Source organism: Caretta caretta, chromosome 5, assembly GCF_965140235.1.
Source record: "Caretta caretta isolate rCarCar2 chromosome 5, rCarCar1.hap1, whole genome shotgun sequence".
Taxonomy (NCBI): domain Eukaryota; kingdom Metazoa; phylum Chordata; order Testudines; family Cheloniidae; genus Caretta; species Caretta caretta.
The window spans coordinates 71,669,205-71,692,058 of NC_134210.1; the positions used below are offsets into that span (position 1 = coordinate 71,669,205).

Sequence of the window (22,854 nt, forward strand, 5' to 3'; positions counted from 1 at the left end):
TCCTGCAGCCTTGATTTAGTAATAGCTTCAATGTGAAAGTCCTAAAAATATTCTGTAGCAAAATAGCAGAAATAGAGGCTATAAAAACTTCTCCCTTTTAACTTCTCTGAGTGAATTAAATACTCACTAAAGTGGCATACAGGTATTACAAGACTATATATATATATATATATATATATATATATATATTCTATACAAAAATACTCTGAAGCATTGGCACATAGCATCATATAAAAGTTTACATTGAAGCCCAATGTCACCCACTTCTTCCCACAGCTAAATCAATGCCTACTGGGAGTTGTCACCAACTGTAGGTGCAGGAGTATTGAGTGTTCAACCAAAACAGTCTTTCTCTACATTGTTTGTTAGACATTAAAGTGAATTAGGTGCCAATACAAATAAGCAAAACCAGAGTATCCTTGCTCTTAACAGTTCCTCATCTTTCAGACTCATGATTCTTGTGATGTTGTCATAATTTCACTAGTCATCTAGTCATCAGATCTTTCAGGCTAGATGAAACTTGAATTTTTGAGGTATAAAAGAAGGTGTCAGGTCTCATAAAGAAGCAAAAAAATGGGGAGTGGGGCAGAAAATCAATGGTATTTTCTTTTCATGTCACCTCTAAGGAGACATGGGCATGTGCCAATCATAAGTTGGTACTGTGTGTTGCATGAATTAAAAACTAGGAGAAAGCCTATCTGCATTATATAGAGTAGACGGGGTAAGGGTCTGACTTTATTTGTGTCTTGTACAGTGCTGAGCATATCAGAGTTTAACAACCAACAATAATCCATTTGACGCTCTGAATCCTAAAATATATTTACCCCAGATCTTCTGAGATTATATCAAACTTATACTGCAGTACCCTCCTGGGTTCCTGAAGTTTGCTCAACACCCCGTGGCGTAAATCCAACCGCACTTGGGCTAGCGAACAAATGCCGTTCTGTTATGTGGTGGGTAGATAGACTTTGAAGAGGCAATGCAAGGGACTGCCCTGTGCGCCACAGACTAGTTCTCTGAGGCAGTACATTCTGTAGCAGTGCACATAAGGGCTGGGAGCAGGCCAGGGCTGGGAGAGTAGACAGAGCAAAGCCAATGGGTCTGTAGCTATGTAGACTCATGGCTAAAATTCCTTTATTTGGAGGGGAAAGGTGTGTCACAACTGATGTTTCCACAGCTGACAGGCAATTAAGGTGGCCACTGAGTAGTTGCACTAGTGCTTCTTCACCTGCTAAAGAAGAGGATTCTGCTCCCCCAGGGTTGATCCAATGGGCAAAGACTATTTATCATCATCAATATGATTTTTTTTTATTCAGTAGTGCTTAGGTGTGCTGGGCATTGTACAGGCATAGGAAGACCGTTCCTGCCCAATGGCTTTACAAAAATAAACAACTCTGTGTGGTCATTATTCTGTGTGGAGACTGAGCCAGGCCTCCTCTCTTCAGGTTCAACACTGACTACAGGGGTAGTAGGGTTTGGCTGATTGTGCCCACAGAGTCTCATTAACCCTTTCAGTGTGGGGTTGGTAGTGTACCCCATCACACGAATATATTATTTTCACCATTTATGCATTTATGGGCATTTCAATCAGCTTAGACAATTAAAATAGTCACTTTTGTTTCTAGTTAATTTCTCTGTGTTTTTTTGTTTGCTTTTCTTTCTGGTTCTTGTGTACTATTTGGGCGTCTGTGTTCCTAATAAGCAGGAATGTCCCCATGTATAGGCTCTGTTGTAAATGTTTGGTTTTTAAAATGGTGCATTTTTCAAGTCTTGTAACCCCCTGCAAACCCTGGCCCAACTGAAAGTGTTACTGGCCACTTGAACTGGTGAAATTGACTGAGCATGTACATGAAGAACCTCTAGGTCTGACTCATGTTGATATCTTACTTTACCTCTTCCCTGAGGCCTTCCAGTGACCTCTCTTTCATACAAATCTCATCAAGCCAAGCCATCACCTCCCCTTCAGTCAAGTCCATCAGGTAGCAGGGAAAGAGGAAGATTGCTTGACTGAGAAAAGAGCTGGGGAGGCAGGGAGGGCTCATTCTTCTCTCTCACCATACTATGCATGAAACCTCGAAATGCCACAAAGTCATCCTTTGCACACCCACCTCCCTGCTCATGTCAGGTGTCCCAGCTTCCCCCCCCCCCCCGCCGAAAGTCTGGTCACTGTAACAATGATGCAATGTGGAGTTGCAAGCACTGCAACGGGGAGTTGTTTGGATATGACTAGACAAAACAAAAATACTCAGTAAATAATTTGTATTTAGATTGTTATACCAAGTCAAATAAAACTTGAATTAGACAGTGCCCTGTAGTATTCCCCCAAACAGGGCTGATTCCAGATTGCCCAGTTCTAAAAGTTTCTGAATGAAACATTCAAGGTATGTCTACACTGCGATTAGACACCCGTGGCTGGCCAATGCCAGCTGACTCAGGCTCATGGGGCTCAGACTGCAGGGCTGTTTAATTGTAGCATAGACTTCTGGGCTCCGGAGGTCTGGGACCCTCCCATCTTGCAAGGTTCTAGAGTTGTGGCTGCAACCCAAGCCCGAATGTCTGCATGGCAATTAAACAGCCCCTTAGCCAAGTCAGCTGGCACAGGTCACCCCGGGTTTTTAATTGCAGCGTAGACATATCCTAAAGATCAAACTTTTTACGAACCTACAAAAGTCTGCCAGGCCCACTGGTTTCCATACACAGCCCACATTTGCTCATGAAAGTGGTTAGCTGGGTGCAAAATACCTGATCTGCACTCTCACACTTGTGGATTGGGAGTTTTTTAAACCACAAACAACTCATTTCAAATTCCCTTCTACCCACTCACCTTAAATGCTAGTAGATTAAGTTTTGTCTGACTTTCGTTTGTAAGAATGATTATCAGCATAATTTCAATACAGTGTAAATCCATATGTATGCTCAAAAAGACCTTTTCACTGAAATTATGCCCTTTTCATGATCTTGCATTGTTCTTTTTGTGTTTCTCCTTTTCAATTGTTACATTAGTAATTCATCCTGTTCTTGTTTATTGTAACGCACCTCTGAAGAGACTAATTACTGTTACTTGACAAGTAAATCACGTACTTTAGTACACAGATGCTACAGGACTTTACTGAATCTGAATATATCAAAGTAATGTTGCTATGGAAATACAATGCTGTGAGGTAAATACAAATTTTCTACTTAACAGTTTATGGTGGTAACACAGATTAATGAAGCTGCAAACAGTGAACAACCGTCTTTTACATTCTAGAACCATTTACTGAAAATTAGAAGAAAGTGCAAGCAAGACTATTTGGTTAATAGCTGAATATCTCTTTGTCTTATAGAGAGCAAATGTAATTATAAACTATCATATAGTACCATATACTCTCAGCAGTTTTCATTCACAGACCTAAAACCCTATTACACAAATATCATCCCTGTTTTAGAGATGAGGAAACTGAGGTGAATCATGGAGTCCAAGGTCACAAAGTGAGTTCCTGGGAGAGCCTGGAACAGACCAGGCTTGTGACTTATCCACTGGACAATGATCCTCCCCCTGGTCTCTTTATTTTCATGGTAACTGTTGACCATTAAATGTCATAGTTAGTAAATAGAAGGTAGGGGTACGGTGTTTGCTGTGCATGGTAATTACAATGTGTATATAATTGTTTCTGTCTTTTAATTCAAAGCACAGCTTTCATGATAATTAACTTTGGACCTACAGTACCAAGGCATTGTTTCTACAAAAAAATTGTACTGATTAAACTAAATCAGTGAGGAATCAACTGAAGCCAAATCACTATCGCCTTAAACTGAAATGAGTGCGCACATAAGGTGACTGCACCGATTTAACAAAATCAGTTTCAAAACAAAGTTAGTTAAATTGGTACAATTTTCACATGTAGACAAGGCCTGAGTGTAACTATCAAGTAGCCTACAAGTACAAATAACCATTGTACTACATATTGAAAATATTGGGGCTTAGATGCTCCTTTCACTTACCCTAGTTGAAGTTACTGGAGTTTCACTAGTAAAAAAAAAAACCAAACCCGCCCCCCCTTCCCCCCCCAAAAAATGGTGTAAACAAGAGGACAGTCAGGCCCAGGGTATTTACCAAGTAAGGGACTGATTTTGCAATCAGGGCATAAGCTCAGAAGGCCCTGGGTATACTGGTTGTATGCCAGGAACTCAATCTGTATGTGACAGTTGGCCCAGATCATAAGGAGGGAAGGAAGGCAACTACATGCGTTGCAGAACCTTAAAGAGCAGAGCTGCTTGGAGCAAAGTAGCTCTGGAAGAGAGGAAGCTAGTGGCCTCCTTCCTGAAGGTGTGAATCTGGCTGCCCAGTGTCTTTGTGCTGAAGAAGACAGAGGCTTTTTTTTTTTCATCAATAGAAATAAAATTTGTTACTAACTTGTAACAAGAGATCTATGATTCCACACTCGGACAACTAAAAAAGAGCTGAACTGATTTTGCCCAAATTTTCCACTCAGAAAAATGGGATAAGATGAAGCCTTGACATTTTCAACCCAAAACCATGACAGCTTTTGAGAAAGCCATGAGCATGTGAAACCAAGGCTTCAGGACTGTAGAGTATTATAATCCATCAGTCTGCTGTAGAAAGTAAAGATTTTATTTTTAAAGCACTGCACATGCTAAGTTCTCCACTATGCTTGTTCTCATCAAAGTTTATGTGTGGTTCAGTAGTTGGGTGACCAAGTTCTGACCTCTTAGAATGATTTAACATACAAAGCTGCCTAATGCTTTTCTGATGCTTCAGATTTCAATATCTCAGCATCTATTATCTTAACATTAACCCCTAGAGATGTTATCATTGTATTTTAAATGGTCAATAAGCCCCTCAGGGATGGTTTTCCTTCTCAACCATGAGAGCTGATACTCTCTCTGTTTTAGTTTTCAGTTTCTTGTTCAGATGACAAACTGTATTCAAGTGTCTCATGCTGAGAAGTTTTGTAAACAGTTTTTTCAAATCTGGTTAATTGGGTTGTCTCTTGTCATGAAATATTAGTCAGTAGACTGTAACTATAGAGATTAGGAAAAAGCTTCTTTCGTACTATGACTTAGACACTTTGATTTTTCTCTTCTAGTACCTGCATGCAAATGGGATTGTTCACCGTGATCTGAAGCCAGAGAATCTCCTGTATGCAACACCAGCGCCAGATGCACCATTAAAAATAGGTGAGCAGCACTACCTATACACGTCCCGTCCTTCCCTTGTACTGGTATTATTTTGTGTGGTTCACATGTGTCTCCTCTCTTCTCCCCATTATTGTATTCTATTTTAGCAATGATATCCAGATGAACAGGTCCATTCTTTATACAGCAGCACAGCTGTGCACTGTCCTTCAAAAATAAATAAAAGACAGATCCCTGCCCTGAGGAGTTTACAGTCTAAATTAGGCGAAATACCTCAAGAGATGACAAACACAGGAAGAATGGGATTTGGGAGGGTGAAGATCACAGCAGGAAAAGATTATGAGATCAGACTCTAGCTACATACACCACTTGTTAGTTCCTTTTTTGTTAGACAATATATTACAATTTTGGGACAAATATGAATGAGAGTGCAAAGGTGGAGGTAAGCGATGAAAGCAAGCCAAAAGGAGTGAGTTTTGAGGAACTTGAAGGAGGAGAGGTAGGTTGTATGGCACAGATTAGAGAAGTTATTCCACGCATAGGTGGCAGTATGAAAAAGGGTGGGAAGAAACCAGATAAGCTACAAGCTGACCTGAATTGGCAGAGTTTGTCACAAACCAGGGCGTAGAGGGCATTTACTGAGGGCCTGATTTTCAGCAGCGCCGAGCACTTGCAACTGCAGCTGGAGTCAGTAGGAGCTCTGGGTGCTCAGCACCTTTGAAAGTCAGACCCTAAGCCTCTGAGATATGAATATTCACCACTTCTATGTTGGGAATCTACAGTTTGTGTGCCAGTTTATGGCAGGCCAGTGCTATACTATGGTAAAGGAGAAAGTAGCAGAATGCTAATTGATGAGCCATGTAGGCTGTGGCATTGCTGATGTGATAACTGAAAGAGATCTGACTTGTACATATTGTAAAGAAAAGAAAAAGGATCTCTGAGCCCTCTCTTTTATAAGGAGACATCTCTTCCCAAAAGTGAAGACGCAGTGACATAGGCTTCCGCATGGGCTAGAAAACCAAATATGTTCTCAGAGTCCCAGGCAGGCAGAGGCAGATTAGGGTTCTGTGGGACCCTGGGTCAGAGCAAGTGGGGGCTCCTCCTCACCCTTTTCACCTGCAGTCTCCCATGGCGCTCCTGCCAGGGAGCGGGGTTGGGGCGGAGGCGTTTGCCCCACCTTGCCTGCCCAGCGCTCCTGCCAGGGAGGGGGATTGGGGCACTGGGGCTTCCCCCACTCCCCAGCAGAAGCGCCAGGCTGGCAAAAGGAATGGGGCAAGCCCCTGCGCCCCTACCCCGCCCCCTAGCAAATGTGCCAGGGGAATGGGGATGCCCATTTTTCCGGGAGGCCCCAATTGGCCGGGGCCCCTGAGCATGGGCCCCATTGGCCAAGTGGCTAATTGGCCACTGCTCTTGTACAGCCCACAATATCTACTAGACCCCCGGACCAGGGGAATGAGGTGGACGAGGCTTTCTTCCGGCAACTAACGGAAGTTACTAGATCGCAGGCCCTGGTTCTCATGGCAGACTTCAATCACCCTGATATCTGCTGGGAGAGCAATACAGCGGTGCACAGACAATCAAGTTTTTGGAAAGTGTAGGGGAAAATTTCCTGGTGCAAGTGCTGGAGGAACCAACTAGGGGCAGAGCTCTTCTTGACCTGCTGCTCACAAACCGGGAAGAATTAGTAGGGGAAGCAAAAGTGGATGGGAACCTGGGAGGCAGGGACCATGAGATGGTTGAGTTCAGGATCCTGACACAGGGAAGAAAGGAGAGCAGCAGAATATGGATCCTGGACTTCAGAAAAGCAGACTTTGGCAACCTCAGGGAACTGATGGGCAGGATCCCCTGGGAGAATAACATGAGGGGGAAAGGAGTCCAGGAGAGCTGGCTGTATTTTAAAGAATCCTTATTGAGGTTACAGGGACAAACCATCCCGATGTGTAGAAAGAATAGTAAATGTGGCAGGCAACCAGCTTGGCTTAACGGTGAAATCCTTGCTGATCTTAGAAACAAAAAAGAAGTACAAGAAGTGGACGATTGGACAAATGACCAGGGAAGAGTATAAAAATATTGCTCGGCCATGCAGGAGTGAAATCAGGAAGGCCAAATCACACCTGGAGTTTAAGCTAGCAAGAGATGTTAAGAGTAACAAGAAGGGTTTCTTCAGGTAAGTTAGTAACAAGAAGAAAGTCAAGGAAAGTGTGGGCCTCTTACTGAATGAGGGAGGCAACCTAGTGACAGACGATGTAGAAAAAGCTAATGTACTCAATGCTTTTTTTGCCTCTGTCTTCACGAACAAGGTCAGCTCCCAGACTACTGCACTGGGCAGCACAGCATGGGGAGGAGGTGACCAGCCCTCTGTGGAGAAAGAAGTGGTTCGGGACGATTTAGAAAAGCTGGACGAGCACAAGTCCATGGGGCCGGATGCGCTGATTCCGAGAGTGCTAAAGGAGTTGGCAGATGTGATTGCAGAGCCATTGGCCATTATCTTTGAAAACTCATGGCGATCGGGGGAGGTCCCGGACGGCTGGAAAAAGGCTAATGTAGTGCCCATCTTTTAAAAACGGAAGAAGGAGGATCCTGGGAACTACAGGCCAGTCAGCCTCACCTCAGTCCCTGGAAAAATCACGGAGCATGTCCTCAAGGAATCAATTCTGAAGCACTTAGAGGAGAGGAAAGTGATCAGGAACAGTCAGCATGGATTCACCAAGGGCAACTCATGCCTGACTAATCTAATTGCCTTCTATGATGAGATAACTGGCTCTGTGGATGAAGGGAAAGCAGTGGACGTGTTGTTCCTTGATTTTAGCAAAGCTTTTGACACTGTCTCCCACAGTATTCTTGCCAGCAAGTTAAAGAAGTATGGGCTGGATGAATGGACGATAAGGTGGATAGAAAGCTGGTTAGATTGTCGGGCTCAACAGGTAGTGATCAATGGTTCCATGTCTAGTTGGCAGCCGGTATCAACTGGAGTGCCCCCAAGGTCCTGGGGCCGGTTTTGTTCAATATCTTCATTAATGATCTGGAGGATGGTGTGGATTGCACCCTCAGCAAGTTTGCAGATGACACTAAACTGGGAGGAGAGGTAGATATGCTGGAGGGTAGGGATAGGATATAGAGGGACCTAGACAAATTAGAGGATTGGGCCAAAAGAAATCTGATGAGGTTCGACAAGGACAAGTGCAGAGTCCTGCACTTAGGACGGAAGAATCCCATGCACCGCTACAGACTAGGGACCAAATGGCTAGGCAGCAGTTCTGCAGAAAAGGACCTAGGGATTACAGTAGACGAGAAGCTGGATATGAGTCAACAGTGTGCCCTTGTTGCCAAGAAAGCCAATGGCATTTTGGGTTGTATAAGTAGGGGCATTGCCAGCAGATTGAGGGACGTGACCGTTCCCCTCTATTCGACATTGGTGAGGCCTCATCTGGAGTACTGTGTCCAGTTTTGGGCCCCACACTACAAGAAGGATGTGGAAAAATTGGAAAGAGTCCAGCAGAGGTCAACAAAAATGATTAGGGGACTGGAACACATGACTGATGAGGAGAGGCTGAGGGAACTGGGATTGTTTAGTCTGAGGAAGAGAAGAATGAAGGGGGATTTAATAGCTGCTTTCAGCTATCTGAAAGGGGGTTCCAAAGAGGATGGATCTAGACTATTCTCAGTAGTAGCAGATGACAGAACGAGGAATAATGGTCTCAAGTTGCAGTGGGGGAGGTTTAGGCTGGATATTAGGAAAAACTTTTTCACTAGGAGGGTGGTGAAACACTGGAATGCGTTACCTAGGGAGGTGGTGGAATCTCCTTCCTTAGAAGTTTTTAAGGTCAGGCTTGACAAAGCCCTGGCTGGAATGATTTAGTTGGGGATTGGTCCTGCTTTGAGCGGGGGGTTGGACTAGATGACCTCCAGAGGTCCCTTCCAACCCTGATATTTTATGAGTCTATACTAAATCTGCATTTTCAAAACACAATATCAACTGTTATCTTCTTGTTCTCAGCTCAGAGTACTCACACTTAAATTCATGTTAAACAAAAGCAAACCAACAAACTATATTCTGCAGTTTTTAAGACAGATGTTCAAATTCCAGTTTGGATGATGACAAAGATACTAAGATCATTCATAGGAAAAGAAATACAATTGGTTAGGTCTTCAGTTCTAATCTCATTTGAAAGATGGGACATGCAAGTGCCATCTATGACAACGTGCTGCTCCTGACTGCTCAGTATTTATTCAGAGGGAAGGGTGCCACATGCAGAGTTGCTGACACCCCCTTCTGGCAAAGCCTAGGTTTTCCTTGGAAATCTGCTATTGAAATACTACCCAAAGGCTTGATCCAAGGTGCTCAGGGCTCTGGCTCTGATCTAGCAAGTCACTTAAGCAGAGGTGTAACTTTGAGTACACCAGTAGTTCTATTTAAAACAATGGGATAACTCACATGCTTAAAGTTAAGCACTTGCTTCAATGCTTTTCTGGATTGTAGCTCAAAGGTTCAGTTCCTTGTAGGATCAAACCTCACACCACTTCCCACTTAGTTGATAAGATCTGAAAAAGTCAAAGTCCAAAGTGGTAGCTCTTCAACCCAATGTATCCAGGGTCACTCCTAGAAAGAGCACTACCAGGAACAGTGTTTTTGGAGTGATCTCAGAAAAAAGTTACTGTTCTTCTGTTTTACAGGCAAATTGGGTAATTAGAATTTCTGACCTGCCAGTAGCTGGGTGATGTGTTTCAGAACTGAAAGACACACATTTCTCTAACAGTACAAAATCATCCATTTGGAAAATAATTTATCTTCCAAAGGAACCAGTGGACTAAGTACATCATCAGAACGAAGGCCCTATTTTCTTGAAAATACTCTACAATACTCTACAGAACTAGAGGGTTGGTCACATCTTTTTGCAGGACGTCAAGAAACCAGATCGTGATGATTGGGAGAATGGGTTGACAGGAATGGAGTGTGCCTTGCACCTGGAAAAGAATGTGAACCAGTCACTCCTTGATCTGCACAAGCTGGCAACTGACAAGAATGACTCTCATTTGTGTGACTTGGATAGTGCTCTATTTTATAAAATATACCTTCTTCAGTTTTTAAACATCTTCTCTGTTCTATTTATTTATTTTGTATTCATAGTATTTTGTATTTCATGCTCCGATCAGAAGTTCTGAGTACATGATTGACTCTGCATCTGACTCTTCCTTGCTGACTACTGTATGTTCCATTGTCTTTAGGGAAGCTAGCACAAGTTGTACTTTAAAAATATTTTGGTGAGTTTAGAGCAAGAGGATTTAATCCATCAACACAAATTTTGCTTCTGTATAATTTTGTTTCCATGCAATTCTTTTGAAGTAATTTTTCTTTTAATTTGTTCCTTAAAATGACAGTGATTTTTCTTAAATGTAGTGTTTTCAAAAAGAAAAGTGAAGTACTTCTCCCTGTTGAATCTATGCTCACTTTACACAGTTACAAGCAGACAATAAAACTTTTATTTTATGTTTCTACAAATCTTGACAGCTGATTTTGGGCTTTCCAAGATTGTGGAAGATCAAGTGACCATGAAGACAGTTTGTGGAACTCCAGGGTACTGTGGTATGTTCCTTTATTACTTATTATATATTGGACTTAGACTTTGATTCAGAGACTATTTACATTTTCCAGTTTCTGTGTTTGGCAAATGCAAGTTTCTTAATATTGACAAAGCCCCTGAACAGCTTAAATCAAAAACTAGAATTCAGAAGCTGGCATCAGTGTTAATTTTTCAAAAACATACATACTCTATAGTTCCAAGTCACATGAACCAATATTCCGGTGCATTTTCTAATATAATTTCATAATTTACATGAAAGTACTCTGATGTGGAATACAAATTAATACATTATACAATAATATTCCACTTATACATAGGGCCCTACCAAATTCACAGCAATAAAAAATTGCACCACGGACCGTGAAATCTGCTCTCCCTTTGTGAAATCTGGTCTTTCGTGTGCTTTTATCCAGATTTCACAGAGGAGACCAGCATTTCTCAAATTGGGGATTCTGATCCAAAAGGGAGTTGCAGGGGGGTCACAAGGTTATTTTAGGGGGGCTGCAGTATTGCCACCCTTACTTCTGTGCTGCCTTCAGAGCTGGGTGGCCGGAGAGTGGTGGCTGTTGGCCAGGCACCAGCTCTGAAGGCAGCACCCCTAGCCAGCAGCAGTGCAAAAGCAAGGGTTGCAATACCATACCATGCCATCCTTTTTTCTGCGCTGCTGTCTTCAGAGCTGAGCGGCCAGAGAGTGTTCGCTGCTGACTGAGGGCCCAGCTCTGCAGGCAGCAGAGCAGAAGTAAGGGTGGCAATACCATACCATGCCATCCTTACTTCTGGGCTGCTGCTGGGGCGGCTACTCTGCCTTCAGAGCTGGGCTCCTGGCCAGCAGCCACTGCTCTCCAGCTGCCCAGCTCTAAAGGCTGGGAGGCATGCAAGACACAATTTTTTTCAGGCAGTTGTATCCATGATTTCGATACAAAGGTACTGCATTTATGTATGCAAACTGGGGGCTTGCCTGCACAATAACATCTAGCTGGCCATTTATTTTCATAAATGCCTAGTATGCATGTGCAGTCATAATAACCGCATGAACAAATTAGGTGCACGATTGTACATGTAATTTCGGATGCAACATTTGGCTTCTGACTGTAACCCATGAAGTATAATACATAGCAGCTACAACTTTTATTGCTTCAGTAGTTATTCAATTTAGGTTATTCAATATTTATGTTGTTTTTATGTTATGATATTGGACAGGCCTTGACCAAAGTTCTCTTAAGAGTCTTAATGACACTGTTTTACCTTGTATTAATCATGGGCACTAAGCATGCAGTTTATAAAATGAGTCATGTGTTAGCTATATTGTTCTGGTATGTTTCCTTTTTCTTCACTAAAGTTTACATTTTCCAAAAGTGAAAGTTGACTTGGCTATGGAAAAATGTTTACCCCATATTTTTGCATACAAATCAAGTAATTGCATATGCAAGCAGTTATTTGCATGTATAATCACTTATTTGCATGTACAAATACAGATGCACCCATATTTTTACCTTTGCTGAAGTCAGCCTCTATTGTCTGAAAATTTAGCTCTAATTACTGAATTCAGAGGAAAGATGGATTCTGGCATGGAAGAAGCCCTTTCTTCAAATGGTTGATCTTGAATCCATGGAAGTCAATGGCAAAGCTACTATTGACTTCAGTTTTGCAGCAATAGGCCCAAACTGAATACACCATTTGCAAGTAGAGTTTAATTAAACTGTTTAAATAGTCAATCATAATTATAAAATGACATTGCAATAATACAAACGATAATGTGAAAATAATATATTACTGCTGGCAACACCTGCTTTTAATGTAATGTTACATATTTAAATTGTATGTAGTGGGTTTTCGTATTAGATTTCACAGCATTTCAGTAAAAGGAAATAAATCATAACACATCATACACCACAAGCCTGAGGCTTTTAATAACAGAAGGCACAACTAACTCGAATATAAAGAAAAAGCATGGATGCTGAAAATTAAACAGAAAGTCACAGAGAATCATACTCAGACAAAAATAGGTTGCCAAGCTGCCGAGTAGGAGAAGAGGTCCTGATCTGAATCAGGAAACTGTAATGCTAATAGTCCATGAATAATTAAGTGCTGAATGTAGTATGCCCAGTGCTTTGGGGAGAAAATAAGTCAGCCACAAAATGAACACAGCTGACTGTAATTTCTGTATGCTTAATATGTAATAGAAAAGTGTAACCATACATTTTTAACTGGCTTGCATCCAAAACACAGATAACACACAGTGTACAGGCAGAAAGGACAAAATACAAAGCCATCCTTGCACCAGTATATGGGAGCAAAACTCTTCAATTAAAGAAAAAGCAAATGTGTTACCAATCTTGGAAAAAATTTAAAAAGGCAATCATAGCAGTTAGCATCCAGTCTTACCATCATGCCCTAGCTAACTCCTGGGACGAATGTTAAGAGAAAAGAGCTACCGAGCACTTGGAAGACAAGATGCACTGGGAGCATCCAATAACAGCTGGTAAACTGTGATGCCGGCACTTGCCCGCTAGGAACACAACTGAGACCATTGGCTCATTTCATAGAGGGCACCACAAAGATGGTCATTGCTGCATAAAGAACTGAACTGTTCCAGACCCTGCTGTTAGAATACTCAATTTATTGTTGGAGTCAGAGTTTTAGGATCTTTTTCTTGAGCCCTGTGACTTCTTGTATTTAGGGGACAGAGGAGAGGAATTGATGGGTGTCAAAGAAATGCTGCTTCCTGTTCCTCCTTGCGGAGGGCAAGGAAGAAAGGAAATAGAAATGTCCCTGCTGACCCCCACTATCCCTCCTGGAGGGTTGGGAATTAGAAATGCCACAGTAGATGCATTCCCCCTTCCCTGCAGGAGAACAGAGTTACCAATGTGTGTCTGCTCTCCCCTGCAGTAGGTAAAGATACTGCCAATAACACAGCAGATCATGCCTGTCCCCAGCTTCCAGGCGGGAGAGATGCCACTACGCCTGCTGCCGACATCTAGCTACCACACTGGAGCCTCACTGAGGTCCCAATCCTGTAAGGTGCTGAGAATCTTTAACTCCCACTGAAGTCAGTAGAGGTTGAGGGTGCTAAGAACCTTGCAGGATGAGGCCCTAAAGTCTCAAGCGAGCAGGGCCTGCTGGTTATGAGGGGTTTTCATGGTCTAGTGCTAGGCTATATTCAGCCCTGCAGGTAGCTGGTACATATGCTGTAGTCAGCAGCATATGTAAATTGAGGGTACAAATGGCTCCTTAGGGCAGCAAGGTGTTCCTCAATACATTACTTAGATTTAAGCTCTTTGGAGCAGGGACTGTCTTTTCATTCTGTGTTTGTACAGCACCTGCCACAAGGGGGGATTGGTCCAGACTGGGGCTCCCAGACACTATTGCAATACAAATAATAAATAATAGTAATCATAGACTCATAGAAATGTAGGGCTGGAAAGGACCTCAAGAAGTCATCAAGTGCAGCTCCCTGCACTGAGGCAGGACTCAGTAAACCTAGACCATCCCTGACAGGTGTTTGTCCAACCTGTTCTTAAAAACATCCAATGATGGGGATTCCATAACCTCCCTTGCAAGTCTACTCCAAAGCTAAACTGTCCTTAGAGTTAGAAAGCTTTTCCCACCTTCTAACCTAAATCTCCCTTTCTTCGGATTAAGCCGATTACTTCTTGTCCTACTTTTCAGTTGACATGGAAAACAGTCAATCACCATCCTTTTTATAACAGCCCTTAACATATTTGAAGACTGTTATCAGGTCTCCCCCTCAGTCTTCTTTTCTCAAGACTACACATGTCCACTTTTTTTTATTCTTTCCTCAGAGGTCAGGTTTTCCAAGCCTTTTATCATTTTTGTTGCTCTTCTCTGGACTCTCTCCCATTTGTCCACATCTTTCCTAAAGTGTGGCGCCCAGAACTGGACACAGTACTCCAGCGGAGGCCTCACTAGTGCTGAGCAAAGCAGGATATCTTACATACAACATATTTGTTTCTACAACCCAGAATGTTGTCCTTTTTCATAATTGCATCACATCCTTGACTCATATTCAATCTCTGATCCACCATTACCCCCAAATCCTTTTCAACAGTACTATCGCCTAGCCAGTTATGCCCCATTTTGTAGTTGTGCATTTGATTTTTCCTTCCTAAGTGAAGAATTGTGCATTTGTTTTTATTGGATTTCATCTTGCTGATTTCAGACCAATTCTCCAATTTATCAGAGTTGTTTTGAATTCTGATCATGACCTCCAAAGTGCTTGCAGACCCTTCCAGCTTGGTGTCATGTGCAAATTTTATAAGCATACCCTCCACTCCCTTATCGAGGTTATTAATGAAAATATTGAATAGTGCCAGACCCAGGAAAGACCTCTGTGGAAGTCCAGTAGATAACACCCTCCCAGTTTGACAGTAAACCATTGATAACTACTCTTTGAGTACGGTCTTTCAACTAGTTGTACATCCACCTTATATTTTCATCTAGACCACATTTCCCTAGTTTGCTTATGAGAATGTCATGTGGGACTGTGTCAAAAGCCTTAATGAAACCAAGATATATATCATGTCTGTTTCTTCCCCCCACCCACTAGGCCAGTAACCCTGTCAAAAAAGGAAGTTAGGTTGATTTGCCATGATTTGTCCTTGACAAGTCCATGCTTGCTACTTCTTATAATCCTATTATTCTCTAGTTGCTTACAAATTGATTGTTTAATAATTTGTTCCAGTATCTTTCCAGGAATTGAAGTTAGATTGACAGGTCTATAATTTCTGGGTCCTCTTTGTTTCCCTAAAGATAGGTGTGATATTTTCCCTTCCCCAGTCTTCTGGGAGCCCCGTGAGCTCTCAAAGATATCACTAATGGTTCAGAGGTTGCTTCAGCTAGTTCCGTAAGTCTCCTAGGTTGAATGTCATCAGGCCCTCCTGACTTGAATATATCTAATTTATCTAAATATTTTTAACCTGTTCTTTCCCTATTTTGGCTTTCATTCCTTCCCCATTGTTGATATTAATTGTGTTGAGTATCTTGTCACCATTAACCATTTTAGTGAAGACTGAAGCAAAATAGTCATTAAACACCTCAGCCTTCTTGATTCCTTCAGTTATTAGCTCATCTTCCCCACTATGACGAGGACCTACCGTTTCCTTCATCTTTCTCTTGCTCCTAAAGAACCTCTTCTTATTGCCTTTTATCTCCCTGGCCACGTGTAACTCTTTTGTGCCTATTGATGACTTCCAGACCATCAGCAGGAAAGGTTTTTAGTGTGTGGATGCTGGGTGGCGGTGGTGGTATGTGATATACAGTTCAGACTAGATGATCTGATGGGCTCTTCTGGCTTTAAACGCTATGACTCCAGAGCAGGATTTGGTCTATAGGCTGTATTCAGTTGAACTTAACAGCAGTTTTGAGTGTGTCTACACAGCATTTTGGAACAAACAGGAGTGAGCCTCTCAGCCTGAGCTGCTGGTCCTCACACTAGCACTCTAAAAATAACTGTTTAGACAGCACTTCGAAGTTGCAGCTCGGGGAAGGAGGGGGGCTTCAAAGCGAAAACTCCAGCCTGAGCTGCAACTTCAAATCTCTGTCTACACAGCTATTTATAGAGCGCTAGCAGCGAAAGTCTGTTGACCCAGGGTGGGAGGCTTGCTCCCCGCTCACTCCAAAACGCTGTATAGACAAAGTCTTTGTGCCCCAATCAGACAAGAAGCACTGAGTAAACCTGTCTGTTAACTTCTGTATGTATCCAAACTCTTTGAAGTGGTTATTTTTAGTGTTAAATCTGTATACCTGTGAAGTAGTGTCACTAGCTAATGAAAATGTAAATGTGGATTGGAGAGAATAAACATAAAGAAGAAAAGGGAGAGAAAGAGCAAATAGTTACAGTATTGCAGACCATGCTTTCTGATGTTTGTTACTATAGAAACGAAAGGAAATGGGAAGACATTGATGAAGGCAACAAGATTACTCTATTAGCTTGTAACGTAAATGATGATAGGATGCAAGTAATACATACATTTGTTTGTGCAGTATCTTTATCAGGCAAACAAAGGAACTAAACATCCCTTGGAATTAAACCTATTCCTAGTGTCTTTAGTCTCATAAAATTGTATTTTGAGTATTGATTATTAATCTCCATACTAATTTCTATCATTGCTAGTAAACGGCAAATGTCATAAAGCTGTAGTTATTGCTCAGTGTCAGAAGCCATTTTTATGCCTACATTTTTGTAACTATAAAAGATTGTGTGAAGAAGAGGAAGCAAACACATAATGCAGCCTCCAAAGTGGTGACGATTCAGCTGTTTATACTGCATATATGTGCAGAGGGAAGGAGACAGCAGAAGGTTTGTGTGGCAGTGATTGAGAAGAGGAGACTGGGTGGCAGTTATGTGTGTCATTAAGGGTCCAATCCTTGGTGTGCTTATTGCCTCTCTGAGGTATTGAGGGCCCTTAGCATCACACAGATTCAAACCTAATTCTTTGTATTTTTCATTGTGGAAGGAACGTTAAACATATATAAAACTCTGAGTCAACAGGAGCTGGAAGGAGTTTCTCAACCCATTTCAGAGTGGTAGCCATGTTAGTCTGTATCAGCAAAACCAACGAGGAATCCTTGTGGCACCTTAGAGACTAACAAGAAGTGGGTTTTAGCCCACGAAAGCTTATGCCCAAATAAATTTGTTAGTCTCTAAGGTGCCACAAGGACTCCCCATTGTTTCAACCCATTTAGAATCCCCAGCTAATTGTTTCTGCAAAGTGAATTTCTGACAACAGCAGTTCAGTAGAATTTGGCATTTACGTGGCACTTTACATCTTCAGAGTGCTGTACAAACCCCTAACTCCCCTCACAACACTCCTGTGGGAAAAAGGAAATGTTATCCCCATTTTACTTTCCCTGGTATGTAGTGATGTCCATCTTTTTGGTGCACTATGTGAAATGAGCCAGTGGTCTCAGTTCTGTTCCTAGAGGACAAACACCAAGGAAGAGAGAAAGGTTAGGTAATGTACACAAGGCTACAGAGGGAATTGGTTGCAGACCCAGAATTAGACCTCAAGCACTGTATTGCTGGTCCCATGATCTGTACTGTATACCACAATTGCTCCAACAGACTAGCAAAGCTTCAGACCAGTAACCTTTCTTTTTTCCCTTATCCCATCAATTAGGGTTGGGTTGTCGTGCAAGCATCCTCCATCTTTGTCTGTCCAAAGCAGCACTAAGGTCCACCTGCTTACCATATTCTTTGATGCAATTTGTCCATCACTTTGATAGCTTTCTTTGGAGTCTTTCTTACCATCACCTCCTGCCGTGCTATGATCATCAAGTCCCCTTCATTCATCCTCTGCATGTGTCTGAACCAGTGACATTGTGCTTCCTGGATTTTGTCAGCCACAGATTGAACTTTGACTTCCACCCTAATACTTTCATTTTGAAATCTTTTTCTCTGTGTAAACAGCAGCGGACTTAGAGCTGACTTCTGCTGCAGTCCAACATTCACTTCAAAGGGACTTGTTCCAAAATATTTTTGGATCATTGTTTTAGGTAATCTATATATAGGGCATTCACCATAGTTATTAAATCCTCAGCCGCTCCATATTTCCTCGTCACTGGTGTGAACTTCCTTCTGTCCACTTTATCATATGCCTTTTCTAGGTCTGTAAAGGCCCAGAAGCTCTCCTGTTGGTACAGTAGCCACTTCTTTATCCCTGGTTGAATTATAAACATGGTATCTGTGGTTCTTCATCCTTTCTTAGAGTCACACTTGTCTTGTTCGAGGAGGGGTTCCACCAATCTCCTAATCCTAGCATCCAGGATACGTTCCAATATCTTCATCCTATGCAACAAGAGCTTTATTCCTCAATAGTTTCCATGTTCACGGATGCTTGTCTTCTTATGTATTGGGATCAGGATAGACTTGCACCAGTCCTTGGGAATTCTCTTGTCTTGCCATATGGCTGTAACCACTCTACTCATCCATGTAATGCCTCTATCACGTGGGACTTTCACTAGGTGGGACTTCACTCATGTGGGACTTTCATCAGGTCCTGCTGCCTTACTGTTCTTCATTTCCTGGACTGCATTTCTCACCTCCTCCTCAGGCACCACATTTGGATCACGTATTGGCAACTCCATCCTAAAGGGATTTGCCTCATTTAAGAGACTCCCAAAGTATTGTTTCTGCCTCTCCTTTCCTTGTGCAGATGTTACTAGCAGTCTCCCCGATCATCATTTACAAATGATGTGCAATACCATCCTCCCCACCTTTGCATCTCATTTTAGCAGTGCAGTATGTCTTTTTGCCAGCCACCTGTGAGTCATTTACAAACTCAGCATACAGATCATCTAGGGCACTTTATTTGACCTTTTTCACTTCCCACTTGGCAGCTTCTTTGTATTTGTTTTTATTTCCAGCAATGGATTCATTTCTTTTTCTTGATGCTCTATTTTTTGTATGTTTGTTTTTGTTTTGGATCACTGCTTGCACTTTGTCAGTCCACTGCTACTTCTCTCTTGCTATTGGTTTTCCCCATCTACATTGTCCACAAACCTCTTTCACTTCCACAATGAACATTCTTTTGAGGTGGTTCTGCTCTTTGTCAGCTGATGGCAAATCCGTTTCTGGACACATATCCTGTACTTTTTGCACAAACTTCTCTGCTGCACTTCTCTTAACTTTCTGTATTTAAATCCTCTTTCTTTTGAGCTTAGTTCCTTCTTGTCCAGTACTCTACCACAATCATTGCCACGGGAGGTTTGTGTTGCAGTGCTACCATCTCAGTAGGTATTGATTTGCAGCCCATAACTCGACTCCATTGAGATTTCCTCTCCAACATCATATGGCTTTTGTTTCCACCACTGATGTACATAACCAGCTGACACACCCTCTTTTGGAATCAAGTTGTTTGGCAATACAGTAATGTTTTCCCTTCATCATTCATAGTACCTAGGCTGCATTTTCCTAAACACATTTCATACCCTCTTTTGTTTCTGCCTGTGTGTGCATTCAGATCACCCAACACAACCAGCAGCTCCTTCGGGGCTGCTGTGTCTACTAGCACCTGCAGATCTTGATAGGAAGTCTCCTTCTCCTCTTCATCACGTCTGGGCTGAGATGCCTTCACTGATATCAGAAACATGACACACTTTTAATTTTTAACAGCCAATGGTCTGTCACTTACTCTAATAACTGCGCACACCATCTTCCTCAGCTCTCCTCTCCCTGCCACCCACACTTTGTTATGCCCCCTTTCATCACCTACATAGGCGTGTTTACAACCTAAGGCCAACCCCTTCGCTGCATTCCCCATCCATCACATTGAAACCTCTCCTTACCATCACATCAGTGACTTCCATACCTTTATATGTCAGACTGGATATACAGAGTGTTGCCACTTTTGAAATATGGGGTGTCTTTGGCTGTGCAAGTCACTGCTTTTCGTCTGATTCTTCACTCTGACCTCTGATCCTCTGACCCTCTAGAGGGCAGTTCAGACACTGGCTGCCAGAAATCCTACTGGCCCAGGGCTGCCAGGCTTGAAGTGGGTGAACCTTTGGCAGAGGGCAGAAAGATCAGTAGCAGTAGTCCCTGGCAGGAGGCAAACAGGCCAGCCTCACTCTTCCTTATAACCAGCCTCTAGTGTATCAGTTGCCATCCTTGACACACACCACAGTGAGAAGAACTTTCCCTAATTAGACTAAGTACAAGCTTCCACTCTCTTCCCACCTTGTTGCCATAAACCTGGTGGATCGTCAACAGGCAGTGCTGGTGTCACCACTGCCCAATGCTGGGCTTCATTTAACCCATGGATGGGGGCTTGAGATCAAAGATTTCATTCTCCTAGGTAGGCTGTCTTGAACTGTCTGGTTATTTTAAAGACACCAGGTGCCTGACTTTCATACACCACACTTTTAATGAAAACATCTGCGCCACATGAAGACAAGTGATGGGGAGTTTGGCTGTCAGAGGCCATCCTAGACATTGGCCTTTTGTAAACATTTTATAGGTGTTGGGAGCTCATCCCAACCCCACCCCAGCCATAATAGCTTTTTGGAGAGAAAGTAAGAATAATCCGTGATAGTCACAATGAAGTTAGAAGAGTTGGGTAAATGTTATTGAAACTCCTAGTACTGAATTTCCTGAAGTTCCATAGAGCCCAAGAGAGAGGAGGAAAAATAGTGCATCTTTCTGGGGCTGGGACAAGACAAGTTAGGTCAGGTCTGCACCAGGGTGCTAAAGTGCTAATGCGAAAGTGGTATACGGAAACAGCAAAGCATTCCTTGTGATGCAGCTAATACCAGCAAAACTAGGCTTTTGCCATTATACCTGATTCCAGCCCCACCAAACAAAACAAAACAAATTACCCTGGCAAAAGTACAGTTTTTGGAGGATTCAGAGAAGGATTAATTACAGAGAACCAAAGCCACATTATTCCTGAATAAGAGCAGCCACACAGGGGTTTAACATGCTTTAATTTGTGTGTTGACCTCATACCTTTAGCTGACTCTCCTTTACTTTCCTAAGTAATCCCACATAGAGATGGGCTTAGTGTGGATCTGGCATTTGGTTCTGATATAAGTTATATAAGATATGTGTTTGTATGTTTGTTCTTCTCTTCCTCCTCCTCTCTTAGCCCAAAGTAAGTGCCATGAGCGTTTTGCTATTCAGGATGTCTCAGTGATTCAGCCTCCATATTTGCAAAACGATATCAATTAAAATGTAAGAATAACATAAGAATGGCCATAGTGGGTCAGACCAAAGGTCCATCCAGCCCAGTATCCTGTCTACCGACAGTGGCCAATGCCGGGTGCCCCAGAGGGAGTGAACCTAACAGGTAACGATCAAGTGATCTCTCTCCTGTCATCCATCTCCATCCTCTGACAAAGAGAGGCTAGGGACACCATTCCTCACCCATCCTGGCTAATAGCCATTAATGGACTTAACCTCCATGAATTTATCCAGTTCTCTTTTAAACCCTGTTATAGTCCTAGCCTTCACAACCTCCTCAGGCAAGGAGTTTCACAGGTTGACTGTGCACTGAGTGAAGAAGAACTTCTTCCTTTTATTTGTTTTATTTGGCTCCCCCTGCTGATATTAGGCTACTTTGCCTCAGGAAGATATGGCTGGTTGGCAGCTGGCAGAGTCAGAGGCTTCTGATAATGGTGTTCAGGGGAGTACAACAGCTGACAGGGCTGGTCAGAAACTTGTCAGGGAGTGGGGAAAATACAAAACCTTTGAAAGTTGTGGGGAACAGAGGGGTATTTTCAAGGAGGCACGTCATGGCGTATATAGTGTGCATGCAGGTGTGTGCATAACAGCAGGAGTATGTATCTCATATCAAGCATAGGCAGCAAGTGCATATCTTACATGAAGCACACATCATACTCTTGGCTGTTCTTCAGCATCATCCATGGGTTGAGCTCCTCTGGTGAATAATGGCTCCTCTTTGCCATTTCAGAATTGTGAGTCTCCTCAGGTACTGCCTCTCCCTTGTGCCCTACTGTGGCAATTGCAATTGACTGGAATGCTCTTGCTGTCTGTTCCCAGGGTTGAACTCCTTGAGTTGGGCAATAGGATAGGGCTTTTTCAAGTTCTTGACTCTGGAGTGATCCTTCTTGCAGCTTTCCATGCCCAAGAGTGTCAGTCTTTAGCGAACAGCACCCTATTCCTCCCATGAGAGGCTGAACATGAGAAAATCTAAAACAAATAGATTTGGGCAGGGAGAGACATAGATGGGGTCAGAAAAAGGACTTGTAATGGAGAGTGGGTTTCAATTATAGCGACATTATAGCCTTCAATTATAGCCTTAATTTTAGCGACAACTTGACTTCAGAATTACTGGAACTATTAAAAAAATACAAATGTCATGTAGTCAGTAAAACTCAAGCTCCTGGGAGTTTTACCTAAGTAAAGACTTTCAGAGTGAGGCCCTATTTGTTCTACAGTACTTGAAGAGGACACATTGCAATTACATTCTGAGTTAAGAAGTCAGACGTGTATGAAATTCCTGACCTTTATTAGTAGTATTTATTTCTGCATTAAACTTTTGTTTTAGTGACAATGTTTTTATCATCTGCAGCTCCAGAGATTCTACGCGGATGTGCCTATGGCCCAGAGGTGGACATGTGGTCTTTGGGAATAATCACCTACATCCTGTAAGTT

The 22,854-nt window shown here is 42.5% G+C and overlaps 1 protein-coding gene across 2 annotated transcripts in view; it reads left to right on the forward strand.

Annotated features, from left to right (window-relative positions):
* Positions 1-22,854, forward strand: part of CAMK4 (calcium/calmodulin dependent protein kinase IV) — a 301,585-nt gene that overhangs the window by 240,552 nt on the left and 38,179 nt on the right. For both annotated transcript variants that reach the window (XM_048849796.2, XM_075128605.1), the window contains exons 6-8: positions 5,091-5,181; positions 10,649-10,723; positions 22,772-22,847. In XM_048849796.2, the coding sequence (XP_048705753.2) occupies positions 5,091-5,181; positions 10,649-10,723; positions 22,772-22,847 (242 nt within the window). The remainder of the gene's footprint in view (positions 1-5,090; positions 5,182-10,648; positions 10,724-22,771; positions 22,848-22,854) is intronic.